The sequence below is a fragment of the Typha latifolia genome, chromosome 8 (genome assembly GCF_019914945.1).
Source record: "Typha latifolia isolate L0001 chromosome 8, TyphaL0001v2, whole genome shotgun sequence".
Taxonomy (NCBI): domain Eukaryota; kingdom Viridiplantae; phylum Streptophyta; class Magnoliopsida; order Poales; family Typhaceae; genus Typha; species Typha latifolia.
Genome location: NC_133093.1, coordinates 11,767,489 through 11,786,803, shown reverse-complemented (window position 1 = coordinate 11,786,803; position 19,315 = coordinate 11,767,489). Strand labels below are relative to the sequence as shown.

At 38.0% G+C, this 19,315-nt stretch overlaps 3 protein-coding genes across 5 annotated transcripts; 1 reads left to right on the top strand and 2 right to left on the bottom strand.

Annotated features, from left to right (window-relative positions):
• Positions 1–4,998: 4,998 nt before the first annotated feature.
• On the top strand, positions 4,999–9,570 carry LOC140794110 (uncharacterized). 3 transcript variants are annotated; one of them, XM_073145975.1, is made up of 7 exons: positions 4,999–6,075; positions 7,061–7,179; positions 7,528–8,157; positions 8,237–8,546; positions 8,742–8,907; positions 9,015–9,126; positions 9,212–9,570. In XM_073145975.1, the coding sequence occupies exons 1-7, from the start codon at positions 5,212–5,214 to the stop codon at positions 9,327–9,329; spliced, it is 2,319 nt and encodes a 772-aa protein (XP_073002076.1). In that variant the 5' UTR covers positions 4,999–5,211; the 3' UTR covers positions 9,330–9,570. The 3 variants fall into 3 exon arrangements, 2 of the variants coding, with proteins under 2 accessions (XP_073002076.1, XP_073002077.1); XR_012110063.1 differs by having other exon boundaries at positions 5,038–6,075; positions 8,737–8,907; positions 9,024–9,126; XM_073145976.1 differs by having other exon boundaries at positions 5,038–6,075; positions 9,024–9,126.
• A 179-nt stretch (positions 9,571–9,749) lies between these two features.
• Positions 9,750–15,370, bottom strand: LOC140793797 (carotene epsilon-monooxygenase, chloroplastic). Its single transcript, XM_073145496.1, has 10 exons — positions 14,709–15,370; positions 13,796–14,092; positions 13,028–13,225; positions 12,391–12,492; positions 11,729–11,869; positions 11,390–11,497; positions 10,946–11,028; positions 10,522–10,684; positions 10,148–10,198; positions 9,750–10,056 (listed from the first exon to the last, which is right to left on the bottom strand). Exons 1-10 carry the CDS (start codon positions 15,231–15,233, stop codon positions 10,039–10,041), a joined length of 1,686 nt encoding a protein of 561 aa, XP_073001597.1. The 5' UTR covers positions 15,234–15,370; the 3' UTR covers positions 9,750–10,038.
• Positions 15,371–15,699: 329 nt separating this feature from the next.
• On the bottom strand, positions 15,700–19,138 carry LOC140793798 (uncharacterized). The gene is made up of 5 exons (XM_073145497.1): positions 18,792–19,138; positions 17,991–18,184; positions 17,467–17,551; positions 16,139–16,204; positions 15,700–16,054 (listed from the first exon to the last, which is right to left on the bottom strand). Exons 1-5 carry the CDS (start codon positions 18,873–18,875, stop codon positions 15,962–15,964), a joined length of 522 nt encoding a protein of 173 aa, XP_073001598.1. The 5' UTR covers positions 18,876–19,138; the 3' UTR covers positions 15,700–15,961.
• Between the last annotated feature and the right edge of the window lie 177 nt (positions 19,139–19,315).

The following is a 19,315-nucleotide window of genomic DNA, read 5'->3' as shown; positions in this document are numbered from 1 at the left end:
TGGTGACCTAGACAAGCTCATATTTTAAGGGTGGTAATAGATGTTGGTAAACCCTGCTACAAAATCCAATGGGTTGTGTTTTTGGGTCTAAATGAGAAGAATAATAATCATTCATCATGAGGTTTTCATTTGAGCTAGCGCAATATTATGGATAACAACCTAATCCTCGACCCATCTATACAACCTATAGGCCATGAGTAAGCCTTTAACTTAAAATGCAAAGGTTAGAAGCGCAATAAGCAGAACCAAAGTGAGGCTAACCGACTAATTAATGTACTTTTTTTAATCTCCTATAAAGTGGCGTTAGCCGCCGTAATATTAATTAATTACTAATCATGATTACATTCAGTAATATTAATTAATTACTAATCATGATTACATTCACTTTCCATTTCCTTAATGTTATGAAAAGATCTACTTTGACCTTGGATACACCACCTTATTAGAAAGGAGAGCTATCCAGCTGCTTAGCCCTCAAGTATCTCTATACTTTTCCCCCCCTCTCCACTCTTTGGATCCCTAAAGCCAAACATAGGAGACAACAAAGCCAAGGTCAACAAAATTTGGCAAAAAGTTATATATTAAAGAGTTCAAGTACCTTTCTCTATAATTCTTTTAGCCAAGCTTCTAAATTTCATATGCAATCCTCTAATCTTAGGTTGCCACTTCCTAAGGGAAGAATTTTTTTTGGGGGATTACTTTCCAACAACTTTAACCAGGATATAGTCATATAGATATCAAGCACTCAAGTTTTGGGAGAGACACCACCTAATGCAATTATGCAATTGATAAGATAAGGTAAGCTGTGGCTCTAAAGTGACTTCACCATCAATCCATCATGGGTAGAGAAGTCCACTTACCCACAAATCCATCATATCATATATACTATTTTGGATCCTAGGGAATTGGAATATTGCTAAAATAATTGAAGATGATAGGTGGTATGGGGGACAAGATGCATGGGTGAAAGATATAGCAACACTAGAGTTTAGTAGGTTTCCTGTTGTCCTCCATGCATGATTGCATCTCAATGCAGAATCTAACTACTAGAGCATTGGGAGCTCATGAACTACTTACCAGTAATTGGCTGCCATCCTGGTTGGCATCTACTGTCCAAGTATATAACCAGACAAAAAACCTCATCCACTTCATTTTGTGATGAGAAATGAATACTATCCATTTTTCTCATAAAATTTTTCTTAAATAATTAGCCGACTCAAAAACTCAAAATAATAGATAACAAACTAACATAAAACCTTATCAAGCTTGCACTATAAAATGAGATTTGAACTCTAAACCTATCAAAAAAATTATACTTCGATTTATATTAACTTAGAAACTTAAGTTGTTAGATAAGAGAGAGAGAGAGTGAACTTAGTGAACTTAGTGATATGAGGAGACAAATCCATGTGATGGGTTTTTCTGAAGAGTAATGAACAATAACAAGGCAACAAAGTCCATCTTGTCCATCATATAAGGCCCTATCTATAGGATTTAAGCTAGGTATAAATTGACCAAAGTTATCCATTAAAGTGTCATTCAAAGGTTACAAATCTCACCCATCCACTATTAAATTCCCTGCAAAGATCCAAATGAGGCGAGGTTAACATGCACATATAGTTAGGTGATCATCTGTAAAATTATATATTGGCTGTGATATATCAACCAACACTAGCCTATATCCCACTCATTTAGGGTAGCTCCAAGAGTTCGAGATAGATCATCTGCAACTATTTATTTGGCATCTAGGTGATGTATCTTTGCTAATGGTATATATATATATATATATATGATACTCTAGCTATCCTTATCTTAAGACTTTGACTAAATTCTGCTTTGATTTTTATCCTCCAATAGAGGCACTTATTATATAAATGCATCTAATATAATTTGCAAGCTGAGAAAACTACGGATATCTACTATGTGCAGTACCAATCATTAACTACTAGGAGATAGTTATCTGTATAGGATTAATGACCATAAAATCTGTTCACCTAATTATAGAGATATCCTAAATTTGGGTAAGTATTGTGTATTTGAGTAATTAACAAATGCCATTTTCACCTAAACATGCTTACTTAGTATACATAATTACACCTCGACTTCTAAACTATTAGCTATTTTCACATAAACCGCCGCTCAATTATGTAAAACTTATCGATATAATTGATTCGGTTTCTCATTCGCGGCCCTATACTTTACTATGACCAACAAAAACTATGATCACAAAAGGTAAATTAAAGCTAAAGCAAGAGAGGAAAAGAAAAAGGAAAAAAGAACTAAGAGTTAAGAAGAAAAGGAGAGGTTATTATAAAGATAGATATCCTAATAAAAGGGACTGATGGGGGGTGTGACGACCCCATCAAGGCCCAAGATTCGAGTAGCTACAAGGAAGCAAAAGGATCATGCGCGATACTATTTTTGGTCGTTACGGCGAAGACGATTGCTAAATTGCAAAGGGGGAGGATGGGTGGGTTGCAAGGGGACATGGTGCATGCGACGGGAAGCAAATACTTGCCTATCTTTTATATTATGCCATGGACATTTAGACAACCACATGCTAACTAAAAAGACCCAAATCCCCGGGCCCATATAACAGGGGTCCCTGGAATCCTGGTGATGCCTCTTGACTCTTGTTTATATTCTTAATGTGGGAAAGGGATTTCTGGGTTTAGTCTAGGTGCAATGTTGAATACGTGTGCTGCTGTGCCGGGACACTTGTCGTGCCGTGATTGTGCTTAAATTAGGATACAGTGTGTTTTCGGTTCAGTAAATATGTGCGACCGATGAGCTAGTGCGGATCAGATGTGTGTGCGGATGGACTTTGGCAGAGTCGATTCGCACTTAGTTCGCGGTTTTAGAGATCGGTCTATCCCCACACAAGTTGTTGGTAATTCTTGGCATTTTTGACAAATTAAAACTTAGCATAATGTTAGTTGATGATTTTTTAAGAAATAATTCACTTAGGATCTTTTGAATTATTGCTCATTTTTACGTACACCATTAAATTTTTATTTTTTTTAACACACATGCCTCGCTAAACTATCTATTTTTCTCATAAATTTTTGTGACAAATTATCCTTTTTTCTTTAAAGAATTTTTTTTTAAACGAAATGGTTTCAATTATGACTTACAATATAATAAACAGTATATAAATATATATTTTTTTTGCCACAATAGGCGATACCAGAGCGTGATTTGTTGGATCTAAGGCGACCAAATATTTGGTCATTACCGAGAATCCAATCAAGTAGGCCTAGCAGAATTCAAGGATCGAGATCGGCACCGATGAGCTCAAAATCTCGATCCAAGATTACTCGACTAACGAAGAAGTCGGCAACGAGATCACTTCCACATATTCTCAAAATTCTATGTGCTCGTCCAATAATACTACAGCTAAGAATTAATTTTGCACTGCTTCCAATAATATATTACATTATATATGCTTATTTGTTCCCATTGATAAGTTTCAAGTCAATAGGACAAGGCTTGCTTCCATATGTGCAGTGGAGTTGTTCCCCATAGTAGGAGCATCAACATCCTGGCAATTTATATATAATTAAATATGTTTATCTAATTTTGAGTTTTTTTCCTTCTTATTATTACTTTTAAGTCTACTCTTAATTTTCTTTTACATATATAATTTATTTCAAAACTTAAATACAAAATTATGTGCATTAGAAATCGCTGATTCAATCAGCAAATTCTAAATATAAGTCGCTGACTCACTCATATATGAAAATATACCTAATCTTGTGTTTAAGTTTAGAAGGACTAATTTGACTCCTCTGATTCCTCCGTTGATAATTCTTACTCTCAGTATTAATATATGCCTTAAGTATCATTTAAGGGTGTTACAAGTCCAGAAATAATTGTCCATATTTACATAGTTTTTTTTAATAACATTTTGATCTATTCAACTATTTAATATATTCTATCCTCGCGACGTGCTCACTTACTTTTAACTATTCTCCTTTTCTATTTATCTAAATAAGAAAATTAATCACATGATCCTCACATGATAATGTTCAATGAATGGACAACTTGTAAAAAAATATTTTACAAAAAAAATAACTATGTGAAAATGATTAATAATAAATCACGAGCCTAGATATAATTATACTTAGATAATTTAATGCACCAAAATTTGTGGCCTTCAATTGTAATCAATTTCCTTCTATCAGCCTCATTAAGGTGATGCTAAGTATTAATTGGGAATGAATTCTCCGGTGAGAGGCCCACATCAGTTAAAAAAAGCTAAGCTAATCCCTGTGGATAAAGATATATACATGCAGTATAAGCTAAGAAAAATAAAAATGCAATCTAATCTTAGTGTTGTTGTTGTTGGGTTCTGTCAAACCTCTCTTTAAGAAGGTAAACAGTTCTAAAGGTCATATCATTTTAGGTTTACCAATTAATTACCACTCTAACTATTTTTTGTACGTTAATTTGTAGAATTTTATTAGTAGTAGAGGTAAAATTAAAAAAAAAACAGATACTATATGTTATGAGAATTTTTAAATAATAACCTATATTTAAGCTATTTGTAAATCTCTAATTTAACTTACACTAACTAAATTTATTAAAATATAATTTTGATTTTGTAACAGAAAATTAGGCAACGGTATTTAAAAAGAAGAAGAAAAAAAGCTGAAATATTAAGAGGAAAAAGAAAAGAAAAAGGGATATTATGATTAACGTGAACCCAATAAATGATGCTCGAGTAGTTGGGCCCATTTGCTATACACCGTTTCTTTTTTCTTTTATTTTTATTTTTTAATTTTTATTATACACCGTTTCTTTTCACTCCACCTAACTCCACTCCACTCCCTAAAAATCCTCCCCTTTTCCCCCCAAAAAATAAAATGAAATTAAAATTCTCGAAAAAGTTTTTTCTACAAACAGACAAATCCACGCGTCGTATCTTCCTTGTTCCCCACAAATTACGACGTGGATATATACTAATATATTATTTCATTTATTTTTATTTCTCTCTCTAATCGCCGCTTCTTCCTCCTCTCCTCCTTCCCCAACGTTATTGGGATCGGCGGTGTGCTTCCCTCCTCTCTCTCTCTCTCTCTCTCTCTCTCTCTATATATATATATATATAGACATATGTCGAGGCCGCAAGAACGAAGAAACCATTCGAATCGTCCCCTATTGGGGAAAGGGACTTAGGGTTAGGGTTTCCTTCTTGATGTTTAAGACCTAATGGCGGAGTTCGTGGATCGAGAGTTCAGGCGGGGGCTGGAGGAGCTCGTCCGCGGCTGCATGAGCGTGGCCTCTTGCGGCACCGACGATGACCGGCGGCGTCGCCGGTCGGACTTGGAGGGGGACGACCTAGCCGAGTCGTCGGCGGCGGCGAGACGGCACTCGCGGATCCTGAGCCGGTGGGTGGCGCGGCAAGCGGAGGAGATGATCACCACCATGGAGCGACGCAACCGCGAGTCCGAGCTCCTCGCGCTCGCCGGGTTGCACACCGTATCGATGCTCGACGCCTCCTTCCTCCGGGAATCACGAGGGGGTTCGCGGTCGCCCGTGGAGCGCCACGTGGCGGAGCGGGCCTCCTCCGTCCTCCAGCGGTGGCGCGAGATCGAGAACGAATCGTCTAGGGATCGGAGGAGGCCTGCTCTAGACGAAGAGGAGCGGCGAGGCGGCCCTAATGTCGAAGCTAGCGAGAGCGATGACGCCGAGAGGGAGAGGGTGAGGCAAATCGTTCGTGGAATGGCGGAGTCGGCATTGGCGTCTCAGGAGTCGCCGAGGAGCGAGAGCCATAGGGCGGAGTGGCTCGGAGAGACGGAGAGGGAGAGAGTGAGGTTAGTGAGGGAGCGGGTGCAGATGGCTAGCCGGAGGGACGCACCAGGAGGCGGAAGAGGGGAGACGGAGGATGGGGGCGCCGGCGATGGCCGTGAGGATGGGCAGCTGGAGAATACGAGGAGAGAATTGCCGAGGCTGCGAGGAAGGCAGGCACGTCTTGATCTTATAATGAGAATGGCGAGGGAGAGACAGAGGGAGCTCCAGGGATTGTCAGAGCACCGGGCAGTTTCGCATTTTGCTCATCGGAACCGGATTCAGGTCCGTGGACAGTTGTGTGTATCCTTTTTATCTGTTAATTTCTCTTCTTGTATCATGTGAAATTTAGATTGGAATTTTTAGCTCCCATATGTTTTTGGATCTTTGTTTTAGAAATTTCTGTCTTGAGTAGAGTAAAGTAGACAGGTGATATTATCAGAAGTAAATAAAGCTTTTGAATCTAGCTACTTTGCTTTGCCGTATCTTGTTTCCAATTTTTCTCAATTATCATTGTATACTTCAATTTCATTTCAATCGGATGCTCCTTGTCCATGTTATTAGCAGTTTATAAAGGCCAATGATCCATTTGTTTGAACAAATGCTTGTATGAATTGCGGATAGACTAGAAATTACAATCTGCAGCAAACAGTTTGTTCCTGTATTTGTAGATCAACCTAGTAATTGTTACAATGGTTTGGAATGGATTATATATTAATCGCAGACATGGATATAGTATAAAATAGTGGCCTGTTCTACAACATATATATAACACATGATAGGCAATAGCACTATGAGGGTTGGTTCCTACTCTATTTGATGTCTCTGTTATATGAGCTATAGTCACAGAAGCTACAGTTAGATCTATGCTTGTATCTGTTCATTTTGTAGAGATTTATGCTCATTTCTGCACCTTGAGGTTCCATTTAAAATTTGTAGCTAGTATTTCATCACTATGACCGCTCTCCACTATTTTCCAGGAAGAATGTATTTTTAATTATACAACAACCAAAGCCGGAGTATTTGTATCAGTAGGTAGTATGAATGAAGAAATAATTGTTACACTGATATTAGAAAACAAGGGTTGAATTAGTAAGCGACCCTATTGTTTTATATAGTCAAATTAAATTCCCTCTTAAACGTAGAAAACATACATCAGTCGAAGGTACCCAACAGTCAAATTTAATTGTAAACCAACTTCACAATTAGCAGTAAAGAATATATTCTCTTATTATTTCAGCCAGTGGACCTAATGATAATCATTTTCCAGTCCTTCCTCCGAGGTAGGTTTTTGCATGGTGAAAGGCCAACGGAAGATGAGAGACCACCATCATTAGCAGCTAGAGAATTAGGTCTGTTAAGACAGAGGCATTCTGTCTCCTGCCTCAGGTATGAGTTCTTTACTCTGCACTCCTTGTTGGACTTATCTGGTATATCAGCAGATTTGACCTCGCCTAAAATTCAATACTTTGATTTATTGTGTCATTAGAAGTTTGCATTGGAAACTCAGAATCTCACTATTTGGTGCTGATTTTTTTTTTTTGATGGACTAACTTGAAAAGGAATCACTATTTCGGACATTTGCTTCTTTTGTTTTGATTGATTACCCATGTAATTTTAAGGCAATTGCCGATCCTTCTCTCAGACTAAATTTTTTCATGTAACTGTGTCATTTTTGCAGTTGCTATTTGCGTGGAGATAAATTGGTACCTTAACAAAATTTTGTTTTTGAACTAGGGAAGGACTTCGCTATAGACTTGAAAACATTGTCCATGGTCAAGCAAGTACTCATTTGGAGTCTTCAGGCACTTACAGTCTCAGTGGCTCCAGAAGTGATCAGTCTCAACTGACTATTCCACAGGAGATATCAAACAATGATTACAGTCAGTCTCAAGCAAACACTCAGAATACTGAGGTACTTCAACCAAACGAGACACATGAAACTGTGGATACTGATAGCAGCATGCCTAATATTGATGTTGTGCATGATGATTTGGTTGCTCAAGAACAAAATTGGCAAGAAGTTGATACTAGGAATCTGGAGAGCAACTGGCAACAGTCCCATGAAAGTTTCAGTGGATCACACATTGGGACTGAGGATGAATCTGATATAAATTTGGAGGAAAATATGGGTCATCAATGGTCACGTGAGACACTTGAAGATGAAGATGGAGAAAATAGTGATCAGTTAGAAGCCAATGAGCAATGGAATGAAGATGATTCTCAAGAGACTGTGGTGAACTGGCAAGAAAGAAATCCAAATCCTCCAGCAAGCGAGCACTCCATTCCTAGCAGAAGAATTAACAGGTTCAATCCGCCTGATGACGACAATGTATATGGCTTGGAGATCAGGGAGCTTTTGAGCAGGTAGTTGTCCTACTGAAAGTATCAGCATATATGTGAGTTATTGTGCTGTCATATGTATTAATCCTTCTATTTCATGCAGGCGGAGCGTGTCCAATCTTCTGAGCAGTGGATTTCGTGAAAGCTTGGACCAGCTGATACAGTCTTATGTTGAAAGACAAGGAGGTCCTTCTCTTGCTTGGGATCTTGAGAGAACAATGCCAGTGCCTGCTTCACCAGAGGAAGATCATAGAGAGCATATAGATGATGATCCAAGTCAGGCACAGGAGGATCCTGTTTCCAGGCCACCGCTTGTGCTATTGCCGCCTCCAGTTCCTCCACCACAACCAACATGGCAGTCAGAATTGCAGCATACTAACTGGAGTAGGCAGAGCATGCGTCGGACAGAAATAGTGCGTTATCTCTCCCCTAATTCTTTTTAAGCATTTGATTCTTTTGTCAATCGTCACGAGATGCAGGAATTTTGAATCTTCTGTAACCTTTATCATTAGAGTCCACACTGATCAAGCCTAGGGCAACTATTCCTTTGATATTTTAGTTCCTGGCCAGTCATTAATGAATAATAACATGAAGCTGATTTAGTGCAGGATTGGGATATCATCAATGATTTAAGGGCGGATATGGCTAGACTTCAGCAGGGAATGAGCAATATGCAACAAATGTTAGAAGCATGCATGGATATGCAACTAGAGTTGCAGCGCTCAGTTAGACAGGAAGTTTCAGCTGCTCTGAATCGATCTGCTAGAGGACAAGGTGGGGAGTTTAGCATTTTCCGTAGAATATGTTATGTTTTCCTCCCTGTTTTCATGACATTGAATGCTACAAAATTGATCTTATCGCTCAAATAAATGACTTGGAAGTTCTCACAGGAGTGGGCGAAGAAACATCAGAGATTGGATCCCAGTGGAGTCATGTGATGAAAGGGACCTGTTGCATCTGCTGTGATACTTATATCGATGCCCTTCTTTACAGGTCTGTGCAAATTGCTACCTCTGTAAGGCTTTTTACAAACTGATGCTTTTGAATGCGTGTATTGATCAACAATTCCTTTCCTCAGATGTGGGCACATGTGCACATGTTCAAAATGTGCCAATGAGTTGGTTCGAGGAGGTGGCAAGTGCCCATTGTGTCGTGCACCCATTGTCGAGGTAATCCGAGCATACTCCATATTGTAACAAATTAGACACAAAGGGAAAAAGAATTTTCTTTTCTTTTCTTTTCTTTAGGGGCTTTGGGGCCTTGATCGATCGATTTTTGCCAGTGGCAAATGTACGTTAGTTCTGTTGATGTTATTATATTCTCCATTATTTGTCTGCCCCTCGCTCTCTGATTTACAAAACCTCTTCTTTTGAGTGAACTTGTACAAGGCACCGCCCAAATTAACTTTATCTAATGGAAGCTCCCCTTTTTTTCCCATTCCTGTTCTGTTGTCTGTTTATTTTTAGTTTTCATCAGATTAGCTGTTACTTGTACAAAGAGAAAGGAATAGGTAATAGGACAAGAAAAGTTTTTTTTTTATTTCCATCATCTCTCGTTCTCCCTTCCTCTTTACTTTTGGAAAGAAAAAATTCATCGAATTTCATAAAGTAGACAAATAAAACAAGTAAAGGATCAACAAATTTATACCTTTTTTTTTTCGTCAATAGTTCAAACGACTAATGTTGCACGAGTGATTTCTGAAGAAAAAACAAAATGCTTTTTGACATCATATTAAATGGATCGTGAGAGAAAAATTTATTGCTGCCGTGGATGCCGCAAATCGCTCCTTGCGCTTCACAGAGATGTCACAACGTCCAGTGAGGTTCATGACTGTGGCCTCTTCTAGTCCAATCCTCTCAGACAATGGGCCAACTGTGTTCTATTTTCGTCGAATTGTTGACTAATTCACCTATCCTTGTTCACCTGAGACGAGAAAAATGGGCATAGCTCAACAATTTTAAATCCCAACTAGAAACGTAGGAATGGACTATTACTGGATGAAACAAATATTTACCTCATGATGCTGATGCCAAATTCTTCGCGGACTAATTTTCATATACAAGCCCTGCAACAAAGAGCTCATTTTAAATCCCAATTTTAAGAAGTATATATCAGACCTGATCTTGACTAGACAAGCACATTGGATTCATTAAAGATAGAGAGCATCCACCACAAGTTCAAATTTTATAGACCTTGGTCTCCACATATATGGGGTTTGGTCAAATAAAAAAATAAATGAGAAGAATAATGATGGCCATAATAACCTATCATCATTTTAAACATCTGATAACTATTAGGACAAGTAAAAGGAGTCATTTGGGTAATAAAGGTCCATGTATTAAATATGAAGGGAAATAGAAAAAAAATGATGTGAATTGCCCCCCTTACATTGGTTGTATGAATAGTAGCTCCGGTGGTCATGTTGATTTTTTGATCAGGAACCAGCTCAAAGTCCATACGTTGCAGAAATACAGCAAGTGCTACAATTGCTTCCAGCAGCGCAAACTGATCTCCAACACATTTACGAGGTCCTCCACTGAAGGGGATAAACCTAACAATAATATCTAACAGGTCAGAAAAACGTTATTACGGAACCTAAGTACATGATCAATGTCTTTAAGAACAAGGTTGCATTTTGCCAAAGGTACAATTCTGGCATTAGAGAAAGATGGCTGCAAGATACAATGAAGTAATAAGTGTATATCAATGAAAAGGATAAAGATAAGAATAATGATCTGTTCTACATAGTTGGCAGTGAGTTAGGACAACTGATGTAAGGATAAACACTGAAAGAAATTGAACAACTGCAAACCTGAAATCTGTGTTAGTCTCGTTCGGAACTGGTCCTTCTAAGTCAAATCTTTCAGGAATAAATTCTTCTGCTCTATCCCAGACCTTGAATAAAGCAACAAAGTTGTGAGTACCGAAGAGAAGGCTTACTCTTTACTGCAAATGTGTCAAATTATGTATATATTTGGACTAATCAGAAAGCTTCAGTAAACTTTTCGGTTGTCAAATTGACTGATTTATCTTTTGAGGTAGAAAACTAGTTTCTAACTAAATAGAGTAAAACAATTTGCATCTGCATATAGACTTCATAAGTGCCATATTATGTGCAATACTCATTAATGTGCCATTAGGTAGTCCATACGTGAAAACTACGAGGTTCCTCAAAAGGAAGATAATTTGCTGATTTCTTGACCTTATTCCCATGACCTGACTAATATTTTATGCAATACTGGAATCAAATAAGTACCTGAGGCGACCGGTGTATATTGTACACAGAAATCATTATATCCTGACCAGCATTGACTTTATAGTCTCCAGGAAGCACATCAGCAACCTGAGCTCGCCTTATTAACACCTATAAAGTATAAACCAATAAGATGGTATAAGTTTCCCTCTCAGAGGGAGTTGGATTAGTTGAAGGACGAAGTGCTTCCCAAAGCCGGGGAAAGTCTTATATTGACTGCGCTTAGCTGAAATGGACGTTACCCTCTACAATGCTTCTCCCTTTGGGGGGGATTTGCATTACTAAATGAAGCCCTTCCTAATATGAGTTCAAACGCAGAAGACAGAAGAAGATGAACCATACCGGAGGATGTGGGTAAAGACGCATTGATTCATTAATGCAGCGCATCAAGTACTTCAGCTCTTTCACATCTTCATATGAAGGAAGTCTACCTTGCAAAACATTGTCAACCTCCTCTTGAGCCCGCATTAGAGTTGCTGGATTCTTCAATAGTGTGATACTTAGATGTCAACATAAATGAAGCAATTATCTAAGTAATGCATTATAAGTTTTTCTCAAATGGAATTTTAGTTAACACCAAATATACATTGTATTTACACGACAATATATGTGACCTGCATAGTTATCCTATTGTAAGTTTACAACAATATCAAAAAAATTCATAATGGATATATATAGCAGTAAATTTACCATGATGGCAAAGGACCAAAAGCACAACATATTATCTCTAATAGAATGATGAAAGATCTAAAGCTATGCTAAGATGGATGACATATCCATCATAAAAGAAGTACATAACCTCATGATTAAAAAGATGGAATTATAAAAAATATGTTATCATCATACTAAGTGGTACCTTCAGTTTGTGTCACATAATTACTGTCAGCAATTAAATAGTGACAAGTATTCACACATTATTAACTAAGTTATGCAGATTTTCTTTTGCTGCTATCAGAAGTAAAATTGGAAATATCATCTAAATGCTGACTTCACTGAAGTAGTACCTTACTTAAAAGATAAGCAGTCCATGTCAACACTGATCCAGTTGTTTCATGACCAGCAACTAACATAGACAAAAGGTCATCTCTCAATTGTATACTAGTAACCTGGAACACATGGAAAAATATTACGTTAAAACACAAAGCAAGCAAAATAATAAACTAAGAATCAAGCACAGCTTGAGGAGTTAAGTTCTCGTAATAACATACAATAAGACAGAGCATTTTAAAGGTAGTGTATTATGCTATTCTCTCAAATTCTTCCTAGTGACTCAAAACATGAAATGAAACCAAGTAACTCTTTATTTATTTCTACTAGTAATCTTAGGTCTTCTATCTGCATTAATCAACTGAAGTGTTCTACTATGAACTATACAATAATCGTACGAGTTCTTGGAACTATTGGCAAGAAAACAAAACAACTGCAGAAGACCACAATCTCCATTTGGTAGAGCTCCGAAATAAGTCCTAGACATCTTAATTTGTAAATATGAACTTTTTAGGACCAAAGATCTACAAATTTCTTAGTAAAGAATTTCTGAAACAATGATCTACAAATTCCTTTCACATAACTATCTGAAAAACAAAATGCTTCTATTGAAGTATATTGGGAACATAACTCTTAAGGTAATTATTGAAAGACCTCTTCACGGCTAGCAAGTAGAAATCGAAGGACACTAGGGTCTGTCTCATTCACATACTCCTCTCCATCAATCTGTTCATCTTCAGCATCTACAATCTCTTTGCACTTCATTATAAGCTCTTCAACAGTCTTCCTGATTAAACTAACAGCTCTCTCTGCCTTTATCTGCCTTGGAACTATCTTGCAGAGAAAATTAATCTGCTAAATGAACAATAAAAATCACATTGAGGGAGGCACAATAAGCAGTAACTTTAAAACCAAAATGGAAAAAGATTGACACTGGGTTGATAAATGTAAAATCATAATTTAACAAGATTGAGTTACCCGAGATATTACAAAGAAATTTGTCACTTCGCAATACATAAATTAATGCTATGAGTTTCTATGGTAAGTAGAGTTACATCAGTTACCCTATTTATTAGTATAAGATTTACATTACTCACACTTAAAACACAGGAGATATATTTAGTAGATATAAGGAAGTTTTTCACAGTTCATAAGCCTGCCACTTGGCTAAATCAATTTTCATGAAACTTAACTTTCTTAAACATGAATCATTAGATGTTCAGACTACAAATTCAAATCAAATGAACAAAATGTTGCCAAGAAGCATTCCTCCTTTCTAATTAGTGGCGAACACAGGTTGCAGGGTATACTTCTTGGGCCAAGATACGGAAAAACTTATCACAAACAAATACACAAAAGGAATGCCACTCAACGAAACACAAAGCCCTAGAGCATATAAGTGGAGAATATATAAGAACTTGCCTTCCAGTATGGCAAGATATCTGTGGAGCGAGCCTCTGCTTCTTTCAGTGCAGTGTAAACTGCATCAATAACCGGGCTATCCGAAGTAAGTGAGTCAAAGTTGTAGTTGAACAAAGACAAGCCAATCACATCTAAAGTCAACTGAGAAAATTTCTGCTCCATATTCACTACGTCACCATTTGCAGCATATGGCTGAAGCTTTTCCACAAATCTTAGAGCACATTTGCAGAACACTTTATCAACCATCATGGACAAAAATCTTTTATGGAGAGATGGGACGACAGCTCTGCGTCTGACCTGCAATACATAATCTGGTTGGCAATAAGCTGAAGACTATAGTAAAGAGAAAATCAACTTCCAGATGGTTACGCTTTAAAACTAATTATAGCTTATACTCGAACATCGTGATGTCAAAGATTCATCAACTCCGCATTGGCAGATCTTGGACTACATGAGCTAGTAAAATGACCATAAGCAGGAAGATAAAGAGAATTATCAAAATTTGGTTACTACTACAGTTATCAAAAGGATTTCCTTCTCTCGGTGTTCTCTTCCATTCTTATTCTCAAAAAAATTAGAAGTCGAGATCCCACTTTTTTTTTTCCACTCTTCAAATCTTTTCCATGACAAGAAAGAGCAAGAACGTAGGGCATTATGTATGATCTGAAATTAACAAAACCTCATGTGAGCTCTAATTAAATCACATCCTAATCACTTTCTTGAATGCACCAAACCTGTCAAGAAACAATGCCGGTGTAATCTTATTTATAACATATAAAGCAGTTTTCCACAAGGATGTTAAACATATCAAGATGACCAACAACCATGCTTTCACTAGACAATCCTCAAATTCCCACATCTTCGGATACAAGAAGTTACGAAAAGAGTCATTACAAAGGAGAAAGAATCATACCGTCCAAAGCGACCCCTCAGCGATAGCAAATCCCGACCCGAACAAGAACTCGGAGACCTCTGACACAAGCCCCTTGGCGTACCTCCCGTAGTTCCTGAGCACGTGCCTGGCGACGGCGGGGTCGCTGACGACGACGAAGTCACGCGGTCCGGCGGCGAGGCGGTAGATGGGGCCGTACTCGAGCATCCACTTGAAGAGAGGGAGGAAGAGGGCGCCGCCAAGGAGGTCGGAGACGTCGTCGAGCTTGGCGTTGGCGGTCGGAATGCCGGAGTCGTCCTTGTAGCGAGGGGATAGGGAACGGGATAAGGAGGTGAGCCAATCCGGGCTAACCCAGGAACCCCCGGACGAAGCGTTCTTCTTCTTCTTCTTCATAGGAGGAGGAGAGGAGGAAGAGGAGGAGGTAATGGGAGGGAGGGTTAGCGTTCTTCTTCTTATTCTTGGAAGGCGGCGGAGATGAGGAGGAGGGTGACGAGAATGGGGTGAGCAGGGAGGGAGACGAGGTGAGAGGAGAGAGGCGGAAGCCATGCCGCTGCTGCTGCGCTCCCTCCTTGGGAAGGAAAGGGGTGACGTGCCTCCTTTTGGGAGTCGACCAAGAGGATGAGGTCCGGTCCTTTTCCTACTCTCCCAGTGAGGATTGCTCGCACGTTTGAAAGTAAGAAGGCTGACCCATATTAACCCGGAAATTAGAAAAGCGTAAGATTTTGTAAGTAAGAAAGCTGACCCATATTATCTATTCTACTAAGCCAATAGAATCTTTTCTTGTAAATAAAAAATAAAAAATTAATTCTATGCATATTGATAACAAACTTAAGAGCTAGGATGAGCTCACATGCAGTATCTTGACACCCACTTTATTTAAATAGATGTTAAAACATATGGTCTTAAATCTTTAATGAGAAAAAAAAAGACCAGAAAAAGAAAATATAAGACTTTTTGTTTACATTAATTTCTCATTTAACATTATTTATAAATGTTGTATTTCGAAACACAATAAAAAAAATCAAACAACCACTTAGATCATTAAGGATCAAAACTATATTAACACTTCCTAGTATAATGTTACACCCAGCAAGCGGGATCGCAGTATCACACGCCACGATGGGCAAAGAAAAAGTTTAAAAAAGACTACAAGGAAAGTTCATGCTTCATTGCGTCATCATGGCACCCAATCTATCCTCCTCATGCAATGGAATTTTAGGAACTCTTTTTCTCATATGTATATAAGTTAAACATATGCATATGATATCACATAATCACCGATTCCTTGTCTTAATAAATTTGCCTCTTGAAGCCTTCTTCTCCATCCTCTCTCTTTTCTTCCGGCTCTTCTCATCCTCCACACCATCCTGGAAACATATAAAACACTATTTTTAACATCCTGTCCAGTAACTGCACGAAGGGCAAAAAAAGAAAAACAATGGCTATGATACCTCTGAAGAACCAAATAGTGTTCCTCTTAAGAGACCGGAAATCTTGTATGCCCCAAATGCTGGTATCTGCAGAGGAGACAGGGCATTCAATATAAATGTATCCATTCTGAGTACATGCTGATGCATGCTATACTTTATCTTCTTAATATCGGCTGCATCTTCTATCCACAAAATATGCGACTAATTACAGCTACAGAGAAAGCCATGCTCTTTTATGTGTGAAACCCGTCATCTAAGCAAGGAAATAGGTAATTCCGCAAAGATACCTCTGAAACTACAAGAACTTAGCTTTCATTCTCCAACATCTAGATAGTTTTAGGTGTGAAAATGAATTAACAGGAAAGTCATCACGAAAGGGACGACTTGAAAATGATACTTTTTTAGGCTTTGCTCCAATCAATTGGCAATTTGGAAATACAAGTGCAAAATCTAGAATAAGGAAGAAGTTGAAGAGATTACACGATTGAAGCATGGTTAAGGAGCTCATGGGAATAAAGGAAAGGAACCGGAGCTTATTGAGAGAATTCTTTCCAGGAACAAGTTTCTGAATTCTGAATCATGCGGAAACAACAGGATTCTAATGGTGATCATGCAGAGAACAATATTCTGAATAGAACATAAGTGAATGAGAAAGATGCCAAAAGGAGAAACCAATTACAATGAATGGAAAACTGAATAACTCATGACCAATTGAGGCAAGAAAATATGCTATGCTCCTCTAATTGCCATTGTCATTCTATACAAGAGTGACATTAAAGGGCAACAAACTAGCCACCTGGTCAGAGAGCAGAAGGAAGATGTTTGTTAAAGGCCAAACAGGACCTACTGAGTCTTAAACTACTTGCTAATTTTGGTAACATGTTCAAGGGTATACCTGCCTTCTAACAGGATAGGTGTTTACACTCCAGCATTTTAGGAATTGAAAAGCCGGACCAGCGACTAGTCAATAAATCCAACTTATGTCAGTACAGTGCTTAAGCTATTTGACCCACCTGTTTCACTTGGTTCCCTAATCGAGTCAACCCTCCAACAATACCTACTAATAGTCTCCTGGATATAGATTATCTCTGGCAATTTTAAATACCCACCTCAACCAGGAAGTAAGCTCTTTGGTGATTGAGGTAAGAAGGGAACAAATATTTTATTTTTCCCAATTCATATATACCACTCTAAGAGGGTCTGCAAAAGATCCATATAATAGAAATGCCCGAGTTATTCCAGTCATATCCACCTAAGTCGCAAATACATAGATGATGGACAGACTAAAATTCTAAAATTCTATTACCAGTTCAGAAAATCAGAAATAATAAATTGGTTTAATATATTACCACTAAATAAGTCCACCAAAACTTTCCAGAAAAGATGGACATCAGCTGGACAAAGCTTGTTATGTAGATCACATCATGCAAATAACTGCAGCAAATGTCAGTTAAATCAGTGGGGCCTTAGCAAGAAAATATAAAGGAGAAATAACAGTTAAGGATAATATTGAATATAGAAGATATATTATAATACTTAAACTTTCCTGCTGAACATTTCTGAGTATTCCTATTTAGTGCTAGAATTTACAATGGACCTTACAGATCTTTTGATATAAATGGAAGAAAAAAATAACTGTTGACGCTGAAAATTTTGCAATAAGAGAAACAAGAAAGGATAAGCAAGGTAAATTATTGAGAAATCATTTTCTATGGAGATCTGAGTTGTTCAAATTTAGCATGATATTTTCATTTGGAGATTTGAATAAACTATTTTATTTAAAATATATAAATATACCCTTATGTAGAGAGTGTAAAAGAATTTCTAGAAAAATATAGCATGATGTATATTCAGAAATAAATCAAAAGCATACCCGCAAACTCCACCAGTGCTCATGTCATACCCACCATCTAGGAGCTCTCCATCATCAGAGTATGATGGTTTTGCCATACTGGCAAGTTGTTTATATGGGAATCCGTAAGCAGCAGATGTCACGAGAAGACCAATCCAATGCTTCCATGTGAAGGTTGAATGAAATATGAGCATCCTAACAAGAACATAAATGACCTGCATTCAAAATAGTTATACAAGTGAACTAGAAACCAAAATAAAAAATAAAAAAATCAATCATGTCTTTCATTATATACCAAGTTCTTTGTTATCAAGTACCACAGGAATAAGGAGTTCTCGCATCATGTTATCAGAAGCCATTTGCTACCCCAGAATGTCTTCATAGAGTACCTTACATCCAAGGTCTTCTAATCTTATCCCATCAATTCCACTTAGCGAAAACTTGTTCTACAGCATATAAGGATGGCTTAATCTTCCTCAGAACAATCCTTTAGGATATACCTATAGTCCCCTATCATCTAATGAGATGAAGAAAATCTAAATGCATGCAAACAAAAATTCAAGTGTTCGATGTTTCACCTAATCATCAAGTGATCAATTAAACCATACAGCTTGCAAGAATCATCCCCATGATCTAGTTACTCTCCGATTTACCCAATTTGGGACCAACTAATCCTAGAAACCTATCGCAATTAAAGGTCGGGGAAGATGGTATCTCCGATTTACCCAATCCAGAAGTAGAAAAATCAAGCAATAACACAACAAAATTCGAACAGAATGATGAGATCTAAATCCGCTGTTAGCGAATAGGAGAGGAGCGTACGTTACACGCGATGATGATGCGGAGGAGCATAGCCATGTGCTTCTTGTTCTCCTCTTTCCTCTTCTTCGCTCCCTGGTTCGCCATCTCTTCCTTCCTAATCTTCTTCCGCCTTCCTCTCTCTCTCTCTTCCTCCCTCCCGATCTCGATCTCGATCTCGATCTCAAGCGGATGGCGGCGATTTCCTGTTATCAAACAAGAGGGCTGGGGTATGAACGACGAACAATCCTGGCTGTTGGATGGAGTGGATACGTTTCGGGATTCGCGCTCAGGGCCGACGTGGAGAATAGGTTATATTTCATCGGGAACTCTAGCGTCCAGATCTTTGTTTCTGTCCAAATTCGAAACGGAGCGTCTCAATTTCGAGCAGTGCATTTTATTGGTCGGAACTTGATCTAACCAATAGAAGACGATCATACTTAAAAAATTATATTCTTTCGACTTTTGAATTACCCTAATGTTTTAGATACTCTCTATGTTGATGTTATCTAACGTTTTCACAGCTAAGCGATGAGACAGTATTTTAC

Excerpts from the sequence above, each read along its gene's own strand:
- LOC140794110 (XM_073145975.1), top strand. The coding sequence starts at position 5,212 with ATGGCGGAGTTCGTGGATCGAGAGTTCAGGCGGGGGCTGGAGGAGCTC. Across the intron at positions 8,547-8,741 it reads GCATGCGTCGGACAGAAATA|GATTGGGATATCATCAATGA; the intron begins GTGCGTTATCTC and ends GATTTAGTGCAG. Across the intron at positions 8,908-9,014 it reads TCGATCTGCTAGAGGACAAG|TTCTCACAGGAGTGGGCGAA; the intron begins GTGGGGAGTTTA and ends ATGACTTGGAAG.
- LOC140793797 (XM_073145496.1), bottom strand. The coding sequence starts at position 15,233 with ATGGCTTCCGCCTCTCTCCTCTCACCTCGTCTCCCTCCCTGCTCACCC. Across the intron at positions 14,093-14,708 it reads CTGAGGGGTCGCTTTGGACG|GTCAGACGCAGAGCTGTCGT; the intron begins GTATGATTCTTT and ends TATGTATTGCAG. Across the intron at positions 11,498-11,728 it reads GTCTTTACCCACATCCTCCG|GTGTTAATAAGGCGAGCTCA; the intron begins GTATGGTTCATC and ends TATACTTTATAG.
- LOC140793798 (XM_073145497.1), bottom strand. The coding sequence starts at position 18,875 with ATGGCGAACCAGGGAGCGAAGAAGAGGAAAGAGGAGAACAAGAAGCAC. Across the intron at positions 17,552-17,990 it reads AGCACTGGTGGAGTTTGCGG|TTATTTGCATGATGTGATCT; the intron begins GTATGCTTTTGA and ends CATTTGCTGCAG. Across the intron at positions 16,055-16,138 it reads CACTATTTGGTTCTTCAGAG|GATGGTGTGGAGGATGAGAA; the intron begins GTATCATAGCCA and ends ATATGTTTCCAG.